The sequence below is a fragment of the Aegilops tauschii genome, chromosome 4, assembly GCF_002575655.3.
Source record: "Aegilops tauschii subsp. strangulata cultivar AL8/78 chromosome 4, Aet v6.0, whole genome shotgun sequence".
Lineage (NCBI taxonomy): Eukaryota > Viridiplantae > Streptophyta > Magnoliopsida > Poales > Poaceae > Aegilops > Aegilops tauschii.
In genome coordinates this window covers 316,172,269-316,188,627 of record NC_053038.3, presented here as the reverse complement: position 1 = coordinate 316,188,627, position 16,359 = coordinate 316,172,269, and the positions used below count along the sequence as shown (strand labels likewise).

At 50.0% G+C, this 16,359-nt stretch overlaps 1 protein-coding gene across 1 annotated transcript; it reads right to left on the bottom strand.

The window, feature by feature from the left end:
* Positions 1-997: 997 nt before the first annotated feature.
* Positions 998-3,066, bottom strand: LOC109760045 (peroxidase 70). The gene is made up of 4 exons (XM_020318885.3): positions 2,790-3,066; positions 2,504-2,695; positions 2,217-2,382; positions 998-1,540 (listed from the first exon to the last, which is right to left on the bottom strand). The coding sequence occupies exons 1-4, from the start codon at positions 3,003-3,005 to the stop codon at positions 1,152-1,154; spliced, it is 963 nt and encodes a 320-aa protein (XP_020174474.1). The 5' UTR covers positions 3,006-3,066; the 3' UTR covers positions 998-1,151.
* Positions 3,067-16,359: the final 13,293 nt, after the last annotated feature.

Here is a 16,359-nt window from a genome sequence, read left to right as displayed (position 1 = left end):
TCGTGCTCCCCCTAAGGTACGAGTCTTCGCATGGCGGGTTGCTACTAATTTGCTGGCCACACTTGAAAATAAATGTAAGCGAAAGCTCGAGGTCTCTGATACATGTGTTTTATGTGGAATGAAACGAGAGGATACATTTCACGCCTTATGCAGATGCCCCTTGGCTCGGGGACTATGGACGGAGATGGCGAATAGGAGAAGAATGATCAAGATGGAAAACATAACCAACACCGGTCCTGAATGGATCATCCATTTTCTTGATGGCGACATTGTGGAGGAGCGGCTTCCTCTGATCATGACACTGTGGCGGAACTGGCATCTGTGGAATGAGGTCTATCACAACAAGCTGGCGCCACCCGTTGACGCGTCTACCAGATTCTTATGTGGCTACATGGATACCTTGCTTGACATACAACAGAACCCAAGTGTTGATTTCACTAAAGGGAAGATGGTGGTCTCACATAGGGGCTGGAGGAGAAATAGTAAACCGCATGATGTAACAGCAGTGTGCATTGGAAGAAGCCACAACTGGGATCGGTAAAGCTCAACACTAATGGCTCGTGGAAGGAGGAGGATGGCACAGGTGGAGCCGGCATGATACTACGCAACCACAGCGGTGCCGTCATTTTTGCAGCATGTCGCTTCATTCAGCGTTGTGCGAGTGCATTGGAGGCAGAGATGGCAGCGCTCACGGAGGGAGTTTCACTAGCTCTTGAGTGGAGTTCAGATCAGCTCATCATAGAGACGGATTGTGCGGTGGCATCGCGAATGATCGGTGACCCTGCTATAGATAGATCACCCATGGCAGCAATGGTGAGCGACATTAGATATCTATTTCACACTCGGCACCATGAGATAAGAACCATCATGCGTGAGCACAACAGTGCCAGTCACACCCTCGCATAGACGGGCCGATCGCTCCAAAGATAGCAGTGTGGTTACGATGTGTCCCTACTGAAATTGAAGCTATATGTAAGCATGATTATAATGACCTTGGTTAAGTAATGGAAGACTCTTATTTCGCAAATAAAATAAAATAAAGGAACCAATGCATTTAACTCGGTACATAGTGTACATAAAGACGCAGTCTCACTTCCCGTTTCCGTAACGGATAGAGTTCATTTTGTAAGATAGATACCCAGGATCTATCCTCAGTTTACTGCCCGGCAGTTGACCCTGATTTCACCGTACGCCCCCGTGAGCACACCGAGATTGCCCAGCTTCACCATGGCGGCCGCGAAGTCGCTGCCGAACTGATCATTGTTGGACGCGTAGCTCCTGACCAGACCGTCCGTGGAGCCGCCGTCGTACAGCGCCTGGTCGGAGTGGAGCAGCCCCCGATGGCTGAGGAGGCCGGAGAAGTAGCTGTTGTCGAAGTAGTCGGGCGAGGAGGCGTCGAGAGGCGCGAGGTTGCCGTCGTTGCCACCACCCTGTGGGCAGTCGCCTCGCAGCGACGCCGCGAAGGTCCCGTCGATGTCGGTGTCGGCGTAGATCCGGTTTCGGTAATTCTGGCATTGCGCCCGGCCGATGGTGTGCCCCCCTGCAGCAATGTGGATTCACGTGGTGATCGACCGGTCGAGGCATTATCGACAGAGCTGTACCGGAGATCTATCGATGCGTCGCTCTCGCATTTCGCTTTCCAATGTACTAGTAGTACGTTGTGATAGAGTGAGCATGCATGATTGCGTGGTGATTTTCTTCTTTTGAATTTGGAGGAGAGCACGGTGGTGAATGAATTATGAGGTTGTTGGGCCTGAGTGACTACTCGAGTGATGATCAGGTTCTCAAGCAAAAAGGTGATTGATGGCTCGTGCAAGCCTTGTCTGGTCGGCAAAAGGAAAGGTGGTGACAAGCGCAGGGACAAGAGCCATCGATCACCATCTTGAATTCAGGCGATGCGGGCAAAACGCTGGCGTGTCCGTCCGTTGCTATGATCAGTGATGGATGCACAACTCCATCATTAACTAGGTAGGTACACCAGACGAAGCAGCCAAGTCTTTTGAGAAAAAGGAGTCATAATGGAACAAAAAAGCCTACATGTGTATACTAGCTAGCCATGCATACGTGCGCACTTGGTTGTATGCCAGTCGCCAGACATGCTTCGCAATCTAACAGTGTGACTGACTCTTCTATGTGGTCTATCAATGCATGCATGTCTCCGGGTAATTTGTGCATCATGGCTATCAGCAGTGTGCAGGCAAGGCAGCGCATTTTACCTGAGAGAGCAACCATGTCGGTGCTGCTTAATCCCTTCTTGGAGAAAGCGGCGAGGAGATCATTGAGGTTGGAGTTGGGGCCGGGGAGGTCACTGTTGGCCAAGGACGCACTTGCGGTGGTGGCGTCCCTCCTCCCAAGTAGAACCGTCCATGATGGCCCCCCTAGCTGCGCAGGAGTACTGATTGTCACTTCCTACGCATACTTCCATTCCGCCGATGGAACGATCGGTATTTTCGCTCAAGCGCGAGAAGGTGACAGAGAGCTGTAAATTTAGGCTTTAGTTTACGTGGACGACGGCGTCGTGGGCAGCGACGGCGAGGATGTCGGCGCAGGAGACGGTCCCCGGGCAAATCAGCTCCAGCAGCAGCTTGATCCTGTCAATCACCTCGAAACCGCGCAGCGACCCTGCGTTCGGCCCCGCCCCCTTTTCGCCGGTGAAGCTGGGCGTGTCGTCCAGCAGCACGGACGCGTCGCACCCCTATCGTACACACATGCATCCACCATCAAACAAGTTCACTTACGATATTGAAAGAGGACCAAGGGAATAACAGAGGAAGATCCTGAGGACTTGCTTGCACAAAGCAGTCGTGGAAGTAAAGCCGGAGAAGGGAGGCGCCCATGCGGCGGTCGAGCAGCACCGCCGTCGCCACGGTAGTCCTGATAGTGAGAAGCGCCGCGGGGCAAGAAGAACCGTAGTAGTTCTCCGACAGCTGCGCGTTCGCTACCGCGGCACAAGTTGCTGCGAGGAGCAAGAGAAAAGGTGGGAGACGAGTGCTGGCACGAGCCATGAGAGATCTAAGTATCTCGAGGCTCACCTTTCGGCTTTGGGATAGCCCTCCGCGGTGCAGTTCCAAAGCATATTTATAGGCAACAACTTGAGGAATTACAGGCATGTACTAGCTTCTTTTTTTTCCGAAAAGAAGGATGTATCTCCGGCCTCTCCATCTGGCGATGCATATAGCTATTTTATTAATTATTCACAAAGTCCTTACAAAGCTAATACATCACTAAACCTGACACTTATCGCTACTCCAATCCCCGTGATGAAGGGGTGCCGAATGTCCGAGCCTAATACCAAATAGACATCACACCAACACCTAGCATCTAATGCCGGATGCCTCATCCAAGCCATATACCTGGACTGGCTTACACACCAGTCCGGCACACTTTCAGTGGGCACCACATGCGCACGCTGCAATGGCCGTCACCTCCTTCACCCATCGATCCATCCTCAGATCAGATACTGACGCATCGACCTTGCTAGGCCTCTCTGCCATCGACGCCACCACGACGCCAGACAACGTCGTCCTCCTACACGAGTCCATCGTCACCCATCGGACGCCGAGTCTCCACTGCGCCACGCCGCTGAGATCCGACGCCATTGATGTGTAGGATGAAGCACCGTTGCACCACATACCGACGCCCAACCACCAAGCCGTCCACATGTCCGTCCAGCCGATGAATGTCTCCAAAGATGATGCCCCATGGGGGTGACGACGACGACGTCGCCATCATCTGATCCAGGAGGCCCCTCAACGCCTCCAACGAGGGCTACGACGCCCACGGGCGCCGCCGTCAATGGTAGCCTCCTCCAGATCCGAGGTTTCCCCCGGAAACAATGGAGCGAGGGACGCCCCCACCATCGCCTCCAACGAGGAAAACGACACCCACAGGCACCGCCGACGATGGTGGCATCCTCACCCGCTTCAGCAGCTAGGCCACCATCTACTCCTCCACTTGATCCATCGCCGGGAAGCCACTGCGAGGCAACACCCACCGACCATATCTCTTTGGACCAACAATGAAGACAGCCAAAGGTAGATAAGGTCTCATCACTACGTGACCGGCGACATGGCCACACACACGTCGTCCCGAGGCACCCACTCAAGATTCACCATCACAGCCACACCTTCAAGCCGCGACGGAGGGACGCCCCGCCGCCGCCATCACCCCCCCCCCCCCCCCCCCCCCCCGCACGGGCTTTACCCAGTCGGGATCCGGCGGCGGCGGGAGGGGAGGCAGATCGGGAGGTATTGAATTCATGCTTCAGCCAACTCATCCAAAAGTCCGAATTATGGGAGAGGGTTGGACATTATACTCCAACACCCCCCCCTCATGTTTATGCTCATTTTGGAGTCTATGACGTGGGCAGCGGAAGCGGGGGCAGGCCGCAATTATTTATTGCGTTTACTGGGTTTTGAACCCTGAACCACTTGGTTGTAAGCTTATGCACCTAACCAGTTCACCCATCTGTCCAAACTGATGGAGGGAGGCAGGCAATATAATTCAACACCCCCCTCACGTCTAGGCTATTTTAGTCCTTAGACGTGGAATCGATGTAGGCCGCAGAATCGTTTTATTTAATACTGCGTTGGCAGGGTTTTGAACTCAAGACCTCCTGGCTCGGATACCATATCGAATTCATGCTTCAGCCAACTCATCCAAAAGTTCGAACTATGAAAGAGGGCTGGACATTATACTCCAACAGGAGGGAGGTGGACGGTGTAAGGGCATTTTTATCCCTTAGTTGGTTTTGGTGATTGATGACAATGCTTTTGCGGACTAATCATGTGCATCGAATATTTCAGATATATTGACTAGGCACAAGATGATTGGGTTCCCCTCGAAGGCCATAGAAGACGGCGTTTCTCTTCGGCTCTTTTCGGTGATATTGAGTCGTAGGGAAGCCGTACTATTAAGAGGGGGTCCGCGTTGGAAAGGTTGGGTGGATTCATCACGTACACATCTTCCCTTGCACCTCCTTTCCTCTAGCCTTTGGAGCATCCTACGTTTTCCTTGTCTATGCAAATATTGCTCTTGTTTGCCGAACTAGGGGGTGCGGTAGTACTGCTCGTTAGAGCGGTAGTACCGCAGGACCTTGCGGTAGTACCGCCCGCTAGTGCGGCAGTACCGCAAGGACCCACGGTAGTACCGCTTCTAGTAAGCGGTAGTACCATGGTCCCTGCTTAGTTCCGCAAGTACGCGGCAGTAAGGGGCGGATGTAATTTTTTACATCCACGCCTCGCGTGGTAGTACCGCGGCTGGATTACGGTACTGCCGCGTCGGGTTTTTGCATCGACTCCAACTCTGCGGAAGTAGCCATGGGTGTAATTTTTTATATCCGTGCCTTCCCATCCCTGGACAGCCCCTGCCTTGCGGTAGTACTGCAAGGGGGAGCGGTAGTACCGCGCCAGCAGTACTACCGCGCCAGCAGTACTACCGCCCTCTGCCTTAGTGCATGTGTGGCTGTTCTGGTCTCTGCTGCGTGGGCGGTAGTACCGCGGGGCTCTGCGGTAGTACCGCGTGCCCCTGCGGTAGTACCGCGCCTCAGGTACGGTAGTACCGCGTGCCCCTGCGGTAGTACCGCGCCTCAGGTGCGGTAGTACCGCGCTGCGCAGGCTGAGTTGGTGGAAAACAGTTGGATTTGTTCGACTATATAAGGGGTATCTTCCTCCTCTAGTTGACTACCTCTTCCACCTCCAAGCACCATTGTTGCTCCAAGCTCCATTTTCGCCCGATCTCCTTCCCTAGCCAATCAAACTTGTTGATTCTCTAGGGATTGGTTGAGAAGGCCCCGATCTACACTTCCACCAAGAGATATTTGAATCCCCCCACTAATCCCTTGTGGATCTTGTTACTCTTGGGCGTTTGAGCACCCTAGACGGTTGAGGTCACCGCAGAGCCATAGTCCATTGTGGTGAAGCTTCGTGGTATCGTTGGGAGCCTCCAATTAAGTTGTGGAGATTGCCCCAACCTTGTTTGTAAAGGTTCGGTCGCCACCTCCAAGGGCACCAATAGTGGAATCACGGCATCTCGCATTGTGTGAGGGCGTGAGGAGAATACGGTGGCCCTAGTGGCTTCTTGGGGAGCATTGTGCCTCCACACCGCTCCAACAAAGACGTACTTCCTCTCAAAGGGAAGGAACTTCGGTAACACATCCTCGTCTTCACCGGCTCCACTCTTGGTTATCTCGTGCCTTTACTTGTGCAAGCTTATTTGTGCTTTATCTCTTGCTTGCGTGTATGCTTATTGTTGTTGCATCATATAGGTTGCTCACCTAGTTGCATATCTAGACAACCTACTTTGATGCAAAGTCTAAATTGGTAAAGAAAAGCAAAAATTGTTACTTGCCTATTCACCCCCCTCTAGTCAACTATATCGATCCTTTCAATTGGTATCAGAGCCTCGTCTCTTTATTAAGGACTTTACCGTCCGAAGAGTATGGTTGACGTCGTAGACGGTGTGGAGGAGCACTCCGGTGTGAATCCGGTCTCATCTACGGGAGATGGGGGAACCGCGGTCTCTCGTGAGGAATTCAATGTGGCGTTGGACACATTGAAAACCTCCATGACGACCGAGGTCGAAAGCATGTTTAATAAATTCTTAGAAGGGCTTAAACTTTCCACCGCACCGTTGAACGTGGGTGATCCCGCTAACAAGGTGACGGATGCTACCTCCGACAAGGGGGAAGCTACTAGCGAGAAAGCTCCTTCTTCTAGTGGTAAAAATGTCACCGGCATCTTTGCCCATGTGGAACCTCCACTTGTCTATGGTGGACCGCTTCCTTCCACTCATTTGAATCATGCCGGCCCGGCCCCTAAGATTGAGAAGAATGTAGAATTTGATTCTTGGGTCTATCGTTTTAAGCGTCATTTAAATCATGTGAACACTAACCTTTGGAGAATCATTGAAGAAGGTTTCTATCCGCATGACCAAAGCAACTTCACTCCTAGAGAAGTCGTGGACCATCAATTCAATGAGAATGCTCTCTTCATCATCCAAGAAGCAATCCCACCCGAAGATGTTCCTCATCTCCGGCCCTACACCATTGCCAAAGATGCCTGGCAACAAGTGATTTCCCTCTATCGGGGAAGTGCAAGCATTCAACGCTCCAACTATGAAGTGGTGCAAGATGAAGCCGATGAGTTTGCAATGAAAGAAGATGAAGAACCTCGTGAGCTTTATCGGAGAGTAACCAAACTCGCGGTCTCTCTCCGAGATCATGGAAGTAAGGACACGGATGACAATTGGATCAAGCGCAAATTCCTCAAGGCAATGATGCCCTACCACAAAGCCATGTCCTCCGTCATTCCTCAAAGGCCGGACTTCCACACCTTGTCCTCAAGTGAAGTGTTGGATGAGTTCGTTGCTATGAGCATCTTGGACAAGACCGCCGACAATGTGGTACTTCGCTCTCAAAGAGTAAAGAAGCCCAACCTTGCTCTAAAGGCCAAGGTTAGTATGGAGGAAGAGGATGAAGAGGAAGAAGAGGAGAGCAACCTCGAAGATACGAAGTATGCCTATCATGAACACATGGCTCTTGCTTCAAGGCAATTTTGGAGCAAGAAGAACTCAAGGCCAAACTTCAACAAGAACAATTCAAGTGGCGCAAAGGGCAAGCAACGAGTGAGGACTTGCTTCAATTGTGGCAATGTGAGCCACTTTGTTGCGGAGTGCCCTTACGAGAAGCGGGAAGACAATGGTGGCAAGCTCATCCGAAAGGACAAGGCCAAGTCGTTCCCCAACAAGAGCAACTTCACCAAGAAGACTCCTCCCAAGGCATTGGTGGTACAAAAAGAGTACAATGAGGATGATGACGATGATGAAGATGGTGAGTCGGTTGCCATGGCCTCCGTTACCATTGCGATGACTCCACGGATGTCTCTCTTCGACTCACCCAATGAGAACATCACCGCCAAGTGCCCCATGGCTAAAGCCACCAACAAGGTAACCCCCAACATCAAAACTACCATCATTAATCATCCTTGTTTGACGGATAGCTTTGATGAACATGAGGGGACAAATGTGGAGGAGAATGAGTTTGAGACCTTTATGGGTAAACTCAAGGGTAAATCCAAGAAGCACTTCGTTGCTCTCTTGGAACAACTTGGTGAAGCCAATGACATGATCGAGGCTCACGAAGATACCATCTCTAAGATGGAGGGGCATAGTCACACACGACGATGAGATTTCGGATCTTTCCAATGCTCTTGACGAAGAGCGTGGTCTTCGTTTGGCTCTTGAGGAGTCACACAACGATGATCATGCTAAGTTAAAGAAAGATCTTGATCATGCTCTTGTTGTGTCTCGTGTGCTAAACTCCGAGAAGGCAAAGATTGGGGTTGATCTTGCTAGACTCAAAGAGGAGTTTGACATTCTCGACAAGGCTCACAAGTCTTGAAGGGTGTTCATGCTAGCCTCAAGGAGTCTCATGATCAACTCCAAGTGAAGCTAACTAAGGAGAAAGCCACCTTTCCTCATATGGTGTTGATTGATAATGCAAATGCTACTAACCCTTGTTGTGAGCATGTGCATCTTGTTGAGGAAAACGCTAAGTTGATGGAGCAACTTGAGAAAGGTCTTGTGTCATGCATACAAGGTGAGAAGAACCTCAACGACCTTTTGAGCAATCAAAAGGAAGTTGTGGCCAAGGAGGGGATTGGGTTCGCACCCAATCCCAAGAACAAGAAGAAGAATGACAAGACCAAACGACCTCCTCCACTCAAGCAAACTTTTGTGAAGGAGGGAGAGGGTGCTTCCAAGGAGAAGAAGAACAATGCGAAGGGTGGCAGTGTCAAGAAGGGCAATGCCACTCCTTCCAACAAAGCCGGCGACTTTAATCCTTCTTATGTGTTATGTCGTGCTAGTGATGGGCATGTTTATGCCAAATTTGTTGGTTCTCCTCATGAGTATATTGAATGGTCTATTTGGGTTCCTAAGACCCTTGTTACTAACATCAAAGGACCCATTACAAAATGGGTACCTAAAACCAAGCATTGATCTCTTGTAGATGTTTGCTTCTGGTGGGGATCATGGTTGCTCGATAGTGGAGCTACAAATCATATGACCGGAAGCAAGGACTTGGTGGTGGACATGCAAAAGATTCCATCTATGCCCACCAATGTCGAGTGGGGTGATGCCTCGTCTTCTAAGGTATTGGGACTCGGCAAAGTTGTCATTTCTCATGATCTCACGATCGAGAAGGTCATGCTTGTTGAGTCCCTTGCATACAATTTACTTTCCGTTCGTCAACTTGCAATCATGGGCTTTGCCACTTTCTTTGATATTGATATCGTGGCCCTCTTGTGGAGCAAGACTCTTAAAGTAGCCTTTGTTGGGCATGTCGAGAATGGTCTCTATGTGATTAACTTTTCGGAGCGACCCACTAAGACCGCGACATGCCTAATGGCTAAAGTTGACGTGGGATGGCTTTGGCATCGCCGTTTAGCCCATGTCAATATGAGATCTTTGCAAAGTCTTCTCAAGGGGGACCATGTCCGTGGACTAAGGAATGTTAGTTTTGCTAAAGATCGTGCTTGCAGTGCTTGTATCGAAGGAAAGCTACATGAGAAGGCTCACCCTCCCACGACTATCATTTACTCGAAGAGGCCTTTGGAGCTCCTTCATTTGGATCTCTTTGGGCCTCCATCTTTTGATAGTCTTGGGGGTAGGAAGTATTGCTTGGTGATTGTGGATGACTATTCAAGATACACTTGGGTGTATTTCTTCAAGAGGAAGAGCGAGACCCAACAAACCGTCATTGACTTTGCAAATGAAGCCCAACGTCAACACAATGCAAAGATCTTGACAATAAGAAGTGACAACGGCGCCGAGTTCAAGAACTACACCTTGGACGAGTTTCTTAGTGATGAGGGGATCAAGCATCAATATTCCGCACTTTACACCCCTCAACAAAACGGTGTTGCGGAGAGGAAGAACCGAACGTTGATGGATGCGTCAAGGACCATGATGGCGGAGTTCAAGTCTCCATACAACTTTTGGGCCGAAGCCATCAACACCGCGTGTCATGCATCCAATCGGCTCTACCTCCGCAAGGGCTTGAACAAGACTCCATATGAGATACCCACCGGTAACAAGCCCAAACTCAAGTATTTTTGGGTGTTCGGGTGTAAGTTCTTCATTCTCAAGAAAGGTGTTCGGTTGTATAAATTTGAGGCTAGAGCTTATGAGGGCATATTTGTTGGTTATGCTACAAACTCTCATGCTTACCGTGTCCTCAATAAATCCACAGGACTTATTGAGGAGACGTGTAGCGTGGAGTTTGATGAGAATAACGGCTCCCAAGTGGAGCAAAGTGGCACTTGTGATGTAGGTGATGAAATTCCTCCTCAAGCCATAAGAAGAATGGGTGTTGGTTTTATCCTACCCATTGAGGAACCCCTTGTGGCCGAAGGAGAAGGACAATGCTCCACTCAAGTGGAGCCATCACCAACCCAAGGCCCACACGCTTCCGAAGAACAAAGTGAAGGCCCTCAACCTCATGAACAAGACCAAGGGCAAGATCATGCTCAAGACGGTGTTGACACACCAAGTGATGCCCAAGGTCAAGTTCTCTCCTCCGAGCAAGTTCAAGTTCAAGAACAAGCTCAAGACGACGCTCAAGATGATCAAGTGACCGCTCCTCAACTCACCACCGAGGAGGAATTGGAGCGTCGTGCCGCCAAGATTGCATCCAAGCTCTCCACCAAGGGTCATCTCATGAAGAATGTGCTTGGAAGCATTCAAAAGGGGGTAAGCACTCGTAGACAATTGCCAACTATTGTGAACATCACGCGTTTGTCTCTTGTGTTGAACCCCAAAAGGTATATGAAGCACTCGAAGATCCGGATTGGCTTAATGCCATGCATGAAGAACTCAACAACTTCGAGTACAACAAGGTGTGGAGATTAGTGCCAAGGCCAACGGGGAACCACAATGTCATTGGAACCAAGTGGATATTCAAGAACAAGCAAGATGCTCATGGGACCATCATTCGCAACAAGGCACGATTGGTGGCACAAGGCTACTCCCAAGTCGAGGGTATCGACTACGGTGAAACCTTTGCTCCCGTTGCTCGCCTTGAATCTATTCGTTTGTTGATTGCTTATGCTTCTCATCACAACTTTAAGTTGCAACAAATGGATGTGAAGAGTGCTTTTCTTAATGGTCCTATTAATGAGTTGGTTTATGTCAAGCAACCCCCTGAGTTCGAGGATCCCTACTTTCCCGATCATGTGTATCAACTCGATAAGGCACTCTATGGCCTTAAACAAGCCCCACGTGCGTGGTATGACCACCTTACCGAGTTGTTACAAGATCGTGGATTTGAAGTTGGGCTAATCGACCCCACTCTTTTTACTAAGAAGGTCAAAGGGGAGTTGTTTGTATGCCAACTATATGTTGATGACATTATCTTTGGTTCCCCTAACAAATCTTTCAATGAGGAATTTGCCGCACTCATGACCTCAAAGTTCAAGATGTCTTCCATGGGAGAGTTGAAGTTCTTTCTCGGTTTCGAAGTAAAGCAAAGAAGAGAAGGAACCTTCATCAACCAAGCCAAATACACTCAAGACATGCTCAAGAGACTCAAGCTAAGTGATGTCAAGCCGGCGTCCACTCCAATGCCCACCAAGTGCCAACTTGACATCGATCCCAATGGTAAAGCGGTGGATCAAAAGGTATATATCTCCATGATTGGTTCCTTGCTTTACCTTTGTGCATCTAGACCGGATATCATGTTGAGTGTGGGAATTTGTGCACGGTTTCAAGCCGCACCTAAGGAAAGCCACTTTGTGGCGGTCAAGCGAATCTTTCGATATTTGGCTCATACCCCAAACTTTCGCTTATGGTACCCAAGAGGAGCAAACTTCAAGCTTGTAGGATATTCGGACTCCGATTGGGCGGGAGACAAAGTGGATAGGAAGTCCACTTCCGGAGGGTGCCAATTCCTTGGTTGCTCTTTGGTAAGTTGGTCTTCCAAAAATCAAAGTTTTGTGTCTCTCTCGTCCACCGAAGCGGAGTATGTGGCGGCCGGGAGTTGTTGTGCACAACTCTTGTGGATGAGGCAAACTTTAAAGGATTACGGTGTCATTTGTGACAAAGTGCCTCTTTGGTGTGATAATGAAAGTGCCATCAAGATTTCTCTCAACCCCGTGCAACACTTCAAGACCAAGCATATTGAGATTCGGTATCACTTCATCCGAGATCACATTAGGCGAGGAGAGATCGAGCTCAACTACGTCAACACCCATGATAACCTTGCAGATATTTTCACGAAGCCTTTGGATGAAGCAAGATCTCGCGAGTTAAGGCATGAGCTAAATATCATTGATTCGAGCAATGTTGCTTGAACCCTTGCACACCCCACCACACTCAACTTGTTGTCTAATCTAGGTGTAGGCATGGACATAGGGGGAGTGTTGTTCTCTCAATGAACTCTCCCTCCCCCATTATGCATAAAGTGATCAACTCTTTCACATTAGCCATTTTTGATGAACTTGTGCTTCAAAGACGAGTTTTGGTCATGGGCCCAAGGATAATTCTTCGCGGTGCCATACCAATTGACTCAAACATAGGTGGCTCTGGCCACCACCCTCTCCTTGGAGAGTTTGTGTCTCGTTTTTGGTCTGTGTTGTCTCTTGCCTCTCTTCCTTCGTGCCGAGCTTGTGCTTGTGGTGTCCAGTGTTTTAGCTCTTTGGTGTGGTCTCTCGCTTGAAGGTTCCGTGCTTCGGTGTCCTCTCTTTTGGTTGAAACTATCTTTTCTTGAGCTCCCGGTACTACCGCGGCCTGTCACGGTACTACCGCAAGGGGGGCGCGCGGTATTTCCGCACCCAGCGCGGCAATAATTTTTTACTGCCGCCTGGAAGAGTGGTACTACGGCCTAGGTGCGGCACTTCCGCCCGGGCGGTACTACCGCAATGACGTGCGGTACTACCGCGTAAGGAGCACACGGTACTTCCGCACCCAGCGCGGTAGTAATTTTTTACTGCCGCCTGGAAGAGCGGTACTACGGCCTAGGTGCGGTACTTCCGCCGGGGGCGGTACTACCGCGTGAGGAGCGCACGGTACTACCGCACCCAGCGCGGCAGTAATTTTTTACTGCCGCCTGGGGAGCGATACTATAGTCACGGTGCGGTACTTCCGCCCGGGGCAGTAGTACCACGATGATGTGCGGTACTACCGTGCGGTCGAGGGCTGGTGGGGGTTAAACACGGGCAGGGGGAGTTCTAACTCCCCCATACCCATCGTCTCTCTCCCCACTCCGTCTCTCTCTCTCAAGAACGGCGCCGAAGGTCCTCGCCGGATCTCCGTCTCCGGCCGCTCTCCTCGGATTCCGACCGGTGGGATCGTTCCCCACCACTCCCTCTTGCCATGGAACAAGGTTTCTCCCCAATCCCTCCCTTTTTCTTGTTCGTCTTGTTGTTTTTAGGTTTTGGGGAGATGCAAGTTGTTCTTGAGATTTTAGGCCAAATCTATGCAAGAGTAGGATGTAGGGGAGCAGTTTTGTGTAGTGATGGTACTTGCTATAGTTGTCCCGTGATGGATTTGATCGACCGTAATACCGCGTGTTGACATGGTTGTGCTCAGATCTCCATGGCTGTTTCAGATCTGCACGTCCGGTACTACCGCCCTACTGGTGCGGTACTACTGCACGTCCGGTACTACCGCTCCTTGGAGCGGTTGAAAGATCGTGGATGTCGCCTAGAGGGGGGGTGAATAGGCGCTTTAAAATAATTACGGTTTAGGCTTGAACAAATGCGGAATAAACCTAGCGGTTAATTTGACAAGCACAAAACCTACAACAACTAGGCTCACCTATGTGCACCAACAACTTATGCTAAGCAAGATAAACAACTAAGTGATAGCAAGATATATGACAAGAAACAATATGGCTATCACAAAGTAAAGTGCATAAGTAAAGGGTTCGGGTAAGAGATAACCGAGGCACGCGGAGACGACGATGTATCCCGAAGTTCACACCCTTGCGGATGCTAATCTCCGTTTGGAGCGGTGTGGAGGCACAATGCTCCCCAAGAAGCCACTAGGGCCACCGTAATCTCCTCACGCCCTCGCACAATGCAAGATGCCGTGATTCCACTAAGGGACCCTTGAGGGCGGTCACCGAACCCGTACAAATGGCAACCCTTGGGGGCGGTCACCGAACCCGTACACTTTGGCAACCCTTGGGGGCGGTCACCGGTACCCGTCAAATTGCTCGGGGCGATCTCCACAACCTAATTGGAGACCCCAACGCTTGCCCGGAGCTTTACACCACAATGATTGAGCTCCGAACACCACCAACCGTCTAGGGCGCCCAAGCACCCAAGAGGAACAAGCTCAAGGGCACCAAGCACCCAAGAGTAATAAGCTTCTCAACTTGTAACTTCCACGTATCACCGTGGAGAACTCAAACCGATGCACCAAATGCAATGGCAAGGGCACACGGAGTGCACAAGTCCTTCTCTCTCAAATCCCACCGAAGCAACTAATGCTAGGGAAGAAAATGAGAGGAAGAACAAGAAGGAGAACACCAAGAACTCCAAGATCTAGATCCAAGGGGTTCCCCTCACAAAGAGGAGAAAGTGATTGGTGGAAATGTGGATCTAGATCTCCTCTCTCTTTTCCCTCAAAAACTAGCAAGAATCCATGGAGGGATTGAGAGTTAGCAAGCTCGAAGAAGGTCAACAATGGGGGAAGAACACGAGCTCAAAGGATAAGGTTCAATGGGGAAGAAGACCCCCTTTTATAGAAGGGGAAAAATCCAACCGTTATGTGCTCAGCCCGCACACGAGCGGTACTACCGCTCCACGAGCGGTACTACCGCTCTGGCGGAAGAAGCAGGGAAAAGGAGCAACCAAGCATGAACCTTGGGGCGGTAGTACCGCTTATAAGCGGTACTACCGCGCACCCCAGCGGTACTACCGCTGGAGGAGCAGAACACGGGACCAAAAAACAGTAGCGGTACTACCGCCCGACCGGAGCGGTACTACCGCCCATCAGGGCGGTACTACCGCTTATAGGTGGAACTGCCGTGCCTTACTGTCGTGCAACTACTGCAAAACTCGACACGAAAAATGCAAGACCCAAAATCGAGGCGGTACCAGCGCGGAACCGTAGCCGTACTACCGCTTATGGCCATAGGCGGTACTACCGCTTTGGACAGCGGTACTACCGCTTGGGGTGATAAGCGGTACTGCCGCTCTGGCCGCGGTACTACCGCTAGGAAACCAAAACTGCCATAACTTCTGCATATGAGCTCCGAATTGAGCAAACTCAAGCTTGTTGGATTGACAAAGACGAGTAGCATCAAAACAGCATAACCTCCAACATCGAAACCTCCAACATCGAAAACATCATAGAAGATGCGAGTGAACTCCGTTTTCGATGAACTCGAGCTTGTCATCAAGATGACCATAAGCTCCAAAACTCACAAAGAGAAGAACCAAACAAGAACCAACAAAGATGATGCAAGGATGCAATGGTTTGAGCTCTCTATGAACGATACGATCAAGCTACTCATCGAGAGCCCCCCTTGATAGTACGGCAATCGATCCTATAACCCGGTCTCCCAACTACCATCATGAGACCGGTAAAATAGAAAACCTATCAAGAGCAAACCTTTGCCTTGCACATGGTCCACTTGAGCCAGAAGATGACGATCTTGACTCCCTCAAGATGGACCACCTTTCTTGGTTGTGTTGGCTCGATGAAGACTAGTTGATTGCTCCCCCATACTCCACTATGGGTGAGCCACTCTTCCGCACATCTTCACAAGTCCATTGTCACCACAATGGACGGCAAGCTTCAAGCATTTGATCTCTTCATGATGCTTCACTTGAACTTGCACACCGCAACATCTTCACAAGTCCATTGTCGCCACAATGGACGGCAAGCTTCAAGCATTTGATCTCTTCATGATGCTTCACTTGAACTTGCACACCGCAACCTAACCCCACAAAGAACTCTCACGAAGATCATGGGTTAGTACACAAAGCGTAATCGACAATGCTTACCACACCATGGGATCGCTTGATCCCTCTTAGTACATCTTGTGCGCTTTGTGTGTTGATCAACTTGATAGTCTTGATAAACCTTGACTCTTTCCAACTCTCTTCATTTGGATGATGTCTTGAAGGTAAACATGAATGATCACACAATCTTCTTCTTCAAGACATGCTTGCAATAAGCTCTACTCTCACATGACCAATCTTTGGATAATTCCTTAATAACACCTTGGTCACCACATAAACTCCTTGAAACCAACACATGGACTTCAAGAAATGCCTATGAACAAATCCTTCAAATATAACTCAAGGCAACCATTAGTCCATAGAGATTGTCATCAATTACCAAAACCAAACA

Bases quoted from the DNA above. Each gene is read 5' to 3' on its own strand.
- LOC109760045 (XM_020318885.3), bottom strand. From the start codon at position 3,005: ATGGCTCGTGCCAGCACTCGTCTCCCACCTTTTCTCTTGCTCCTCGCA. The intron at 2,696-2,789 runs GCAAGTCCTCAG...TGTGTACGATAG, and splicing joins TCCACGACTGCTTTGTGCAA to GGGTGCGACGCGTCCGTGCT. The intron at 1,541-2,216 runs GTAAAATGCGCT...ACATTGCTGCAG, and splicing joins CGACATGGTTGCTCTCTCAG to GGGGGCACACCATCGGCCGG.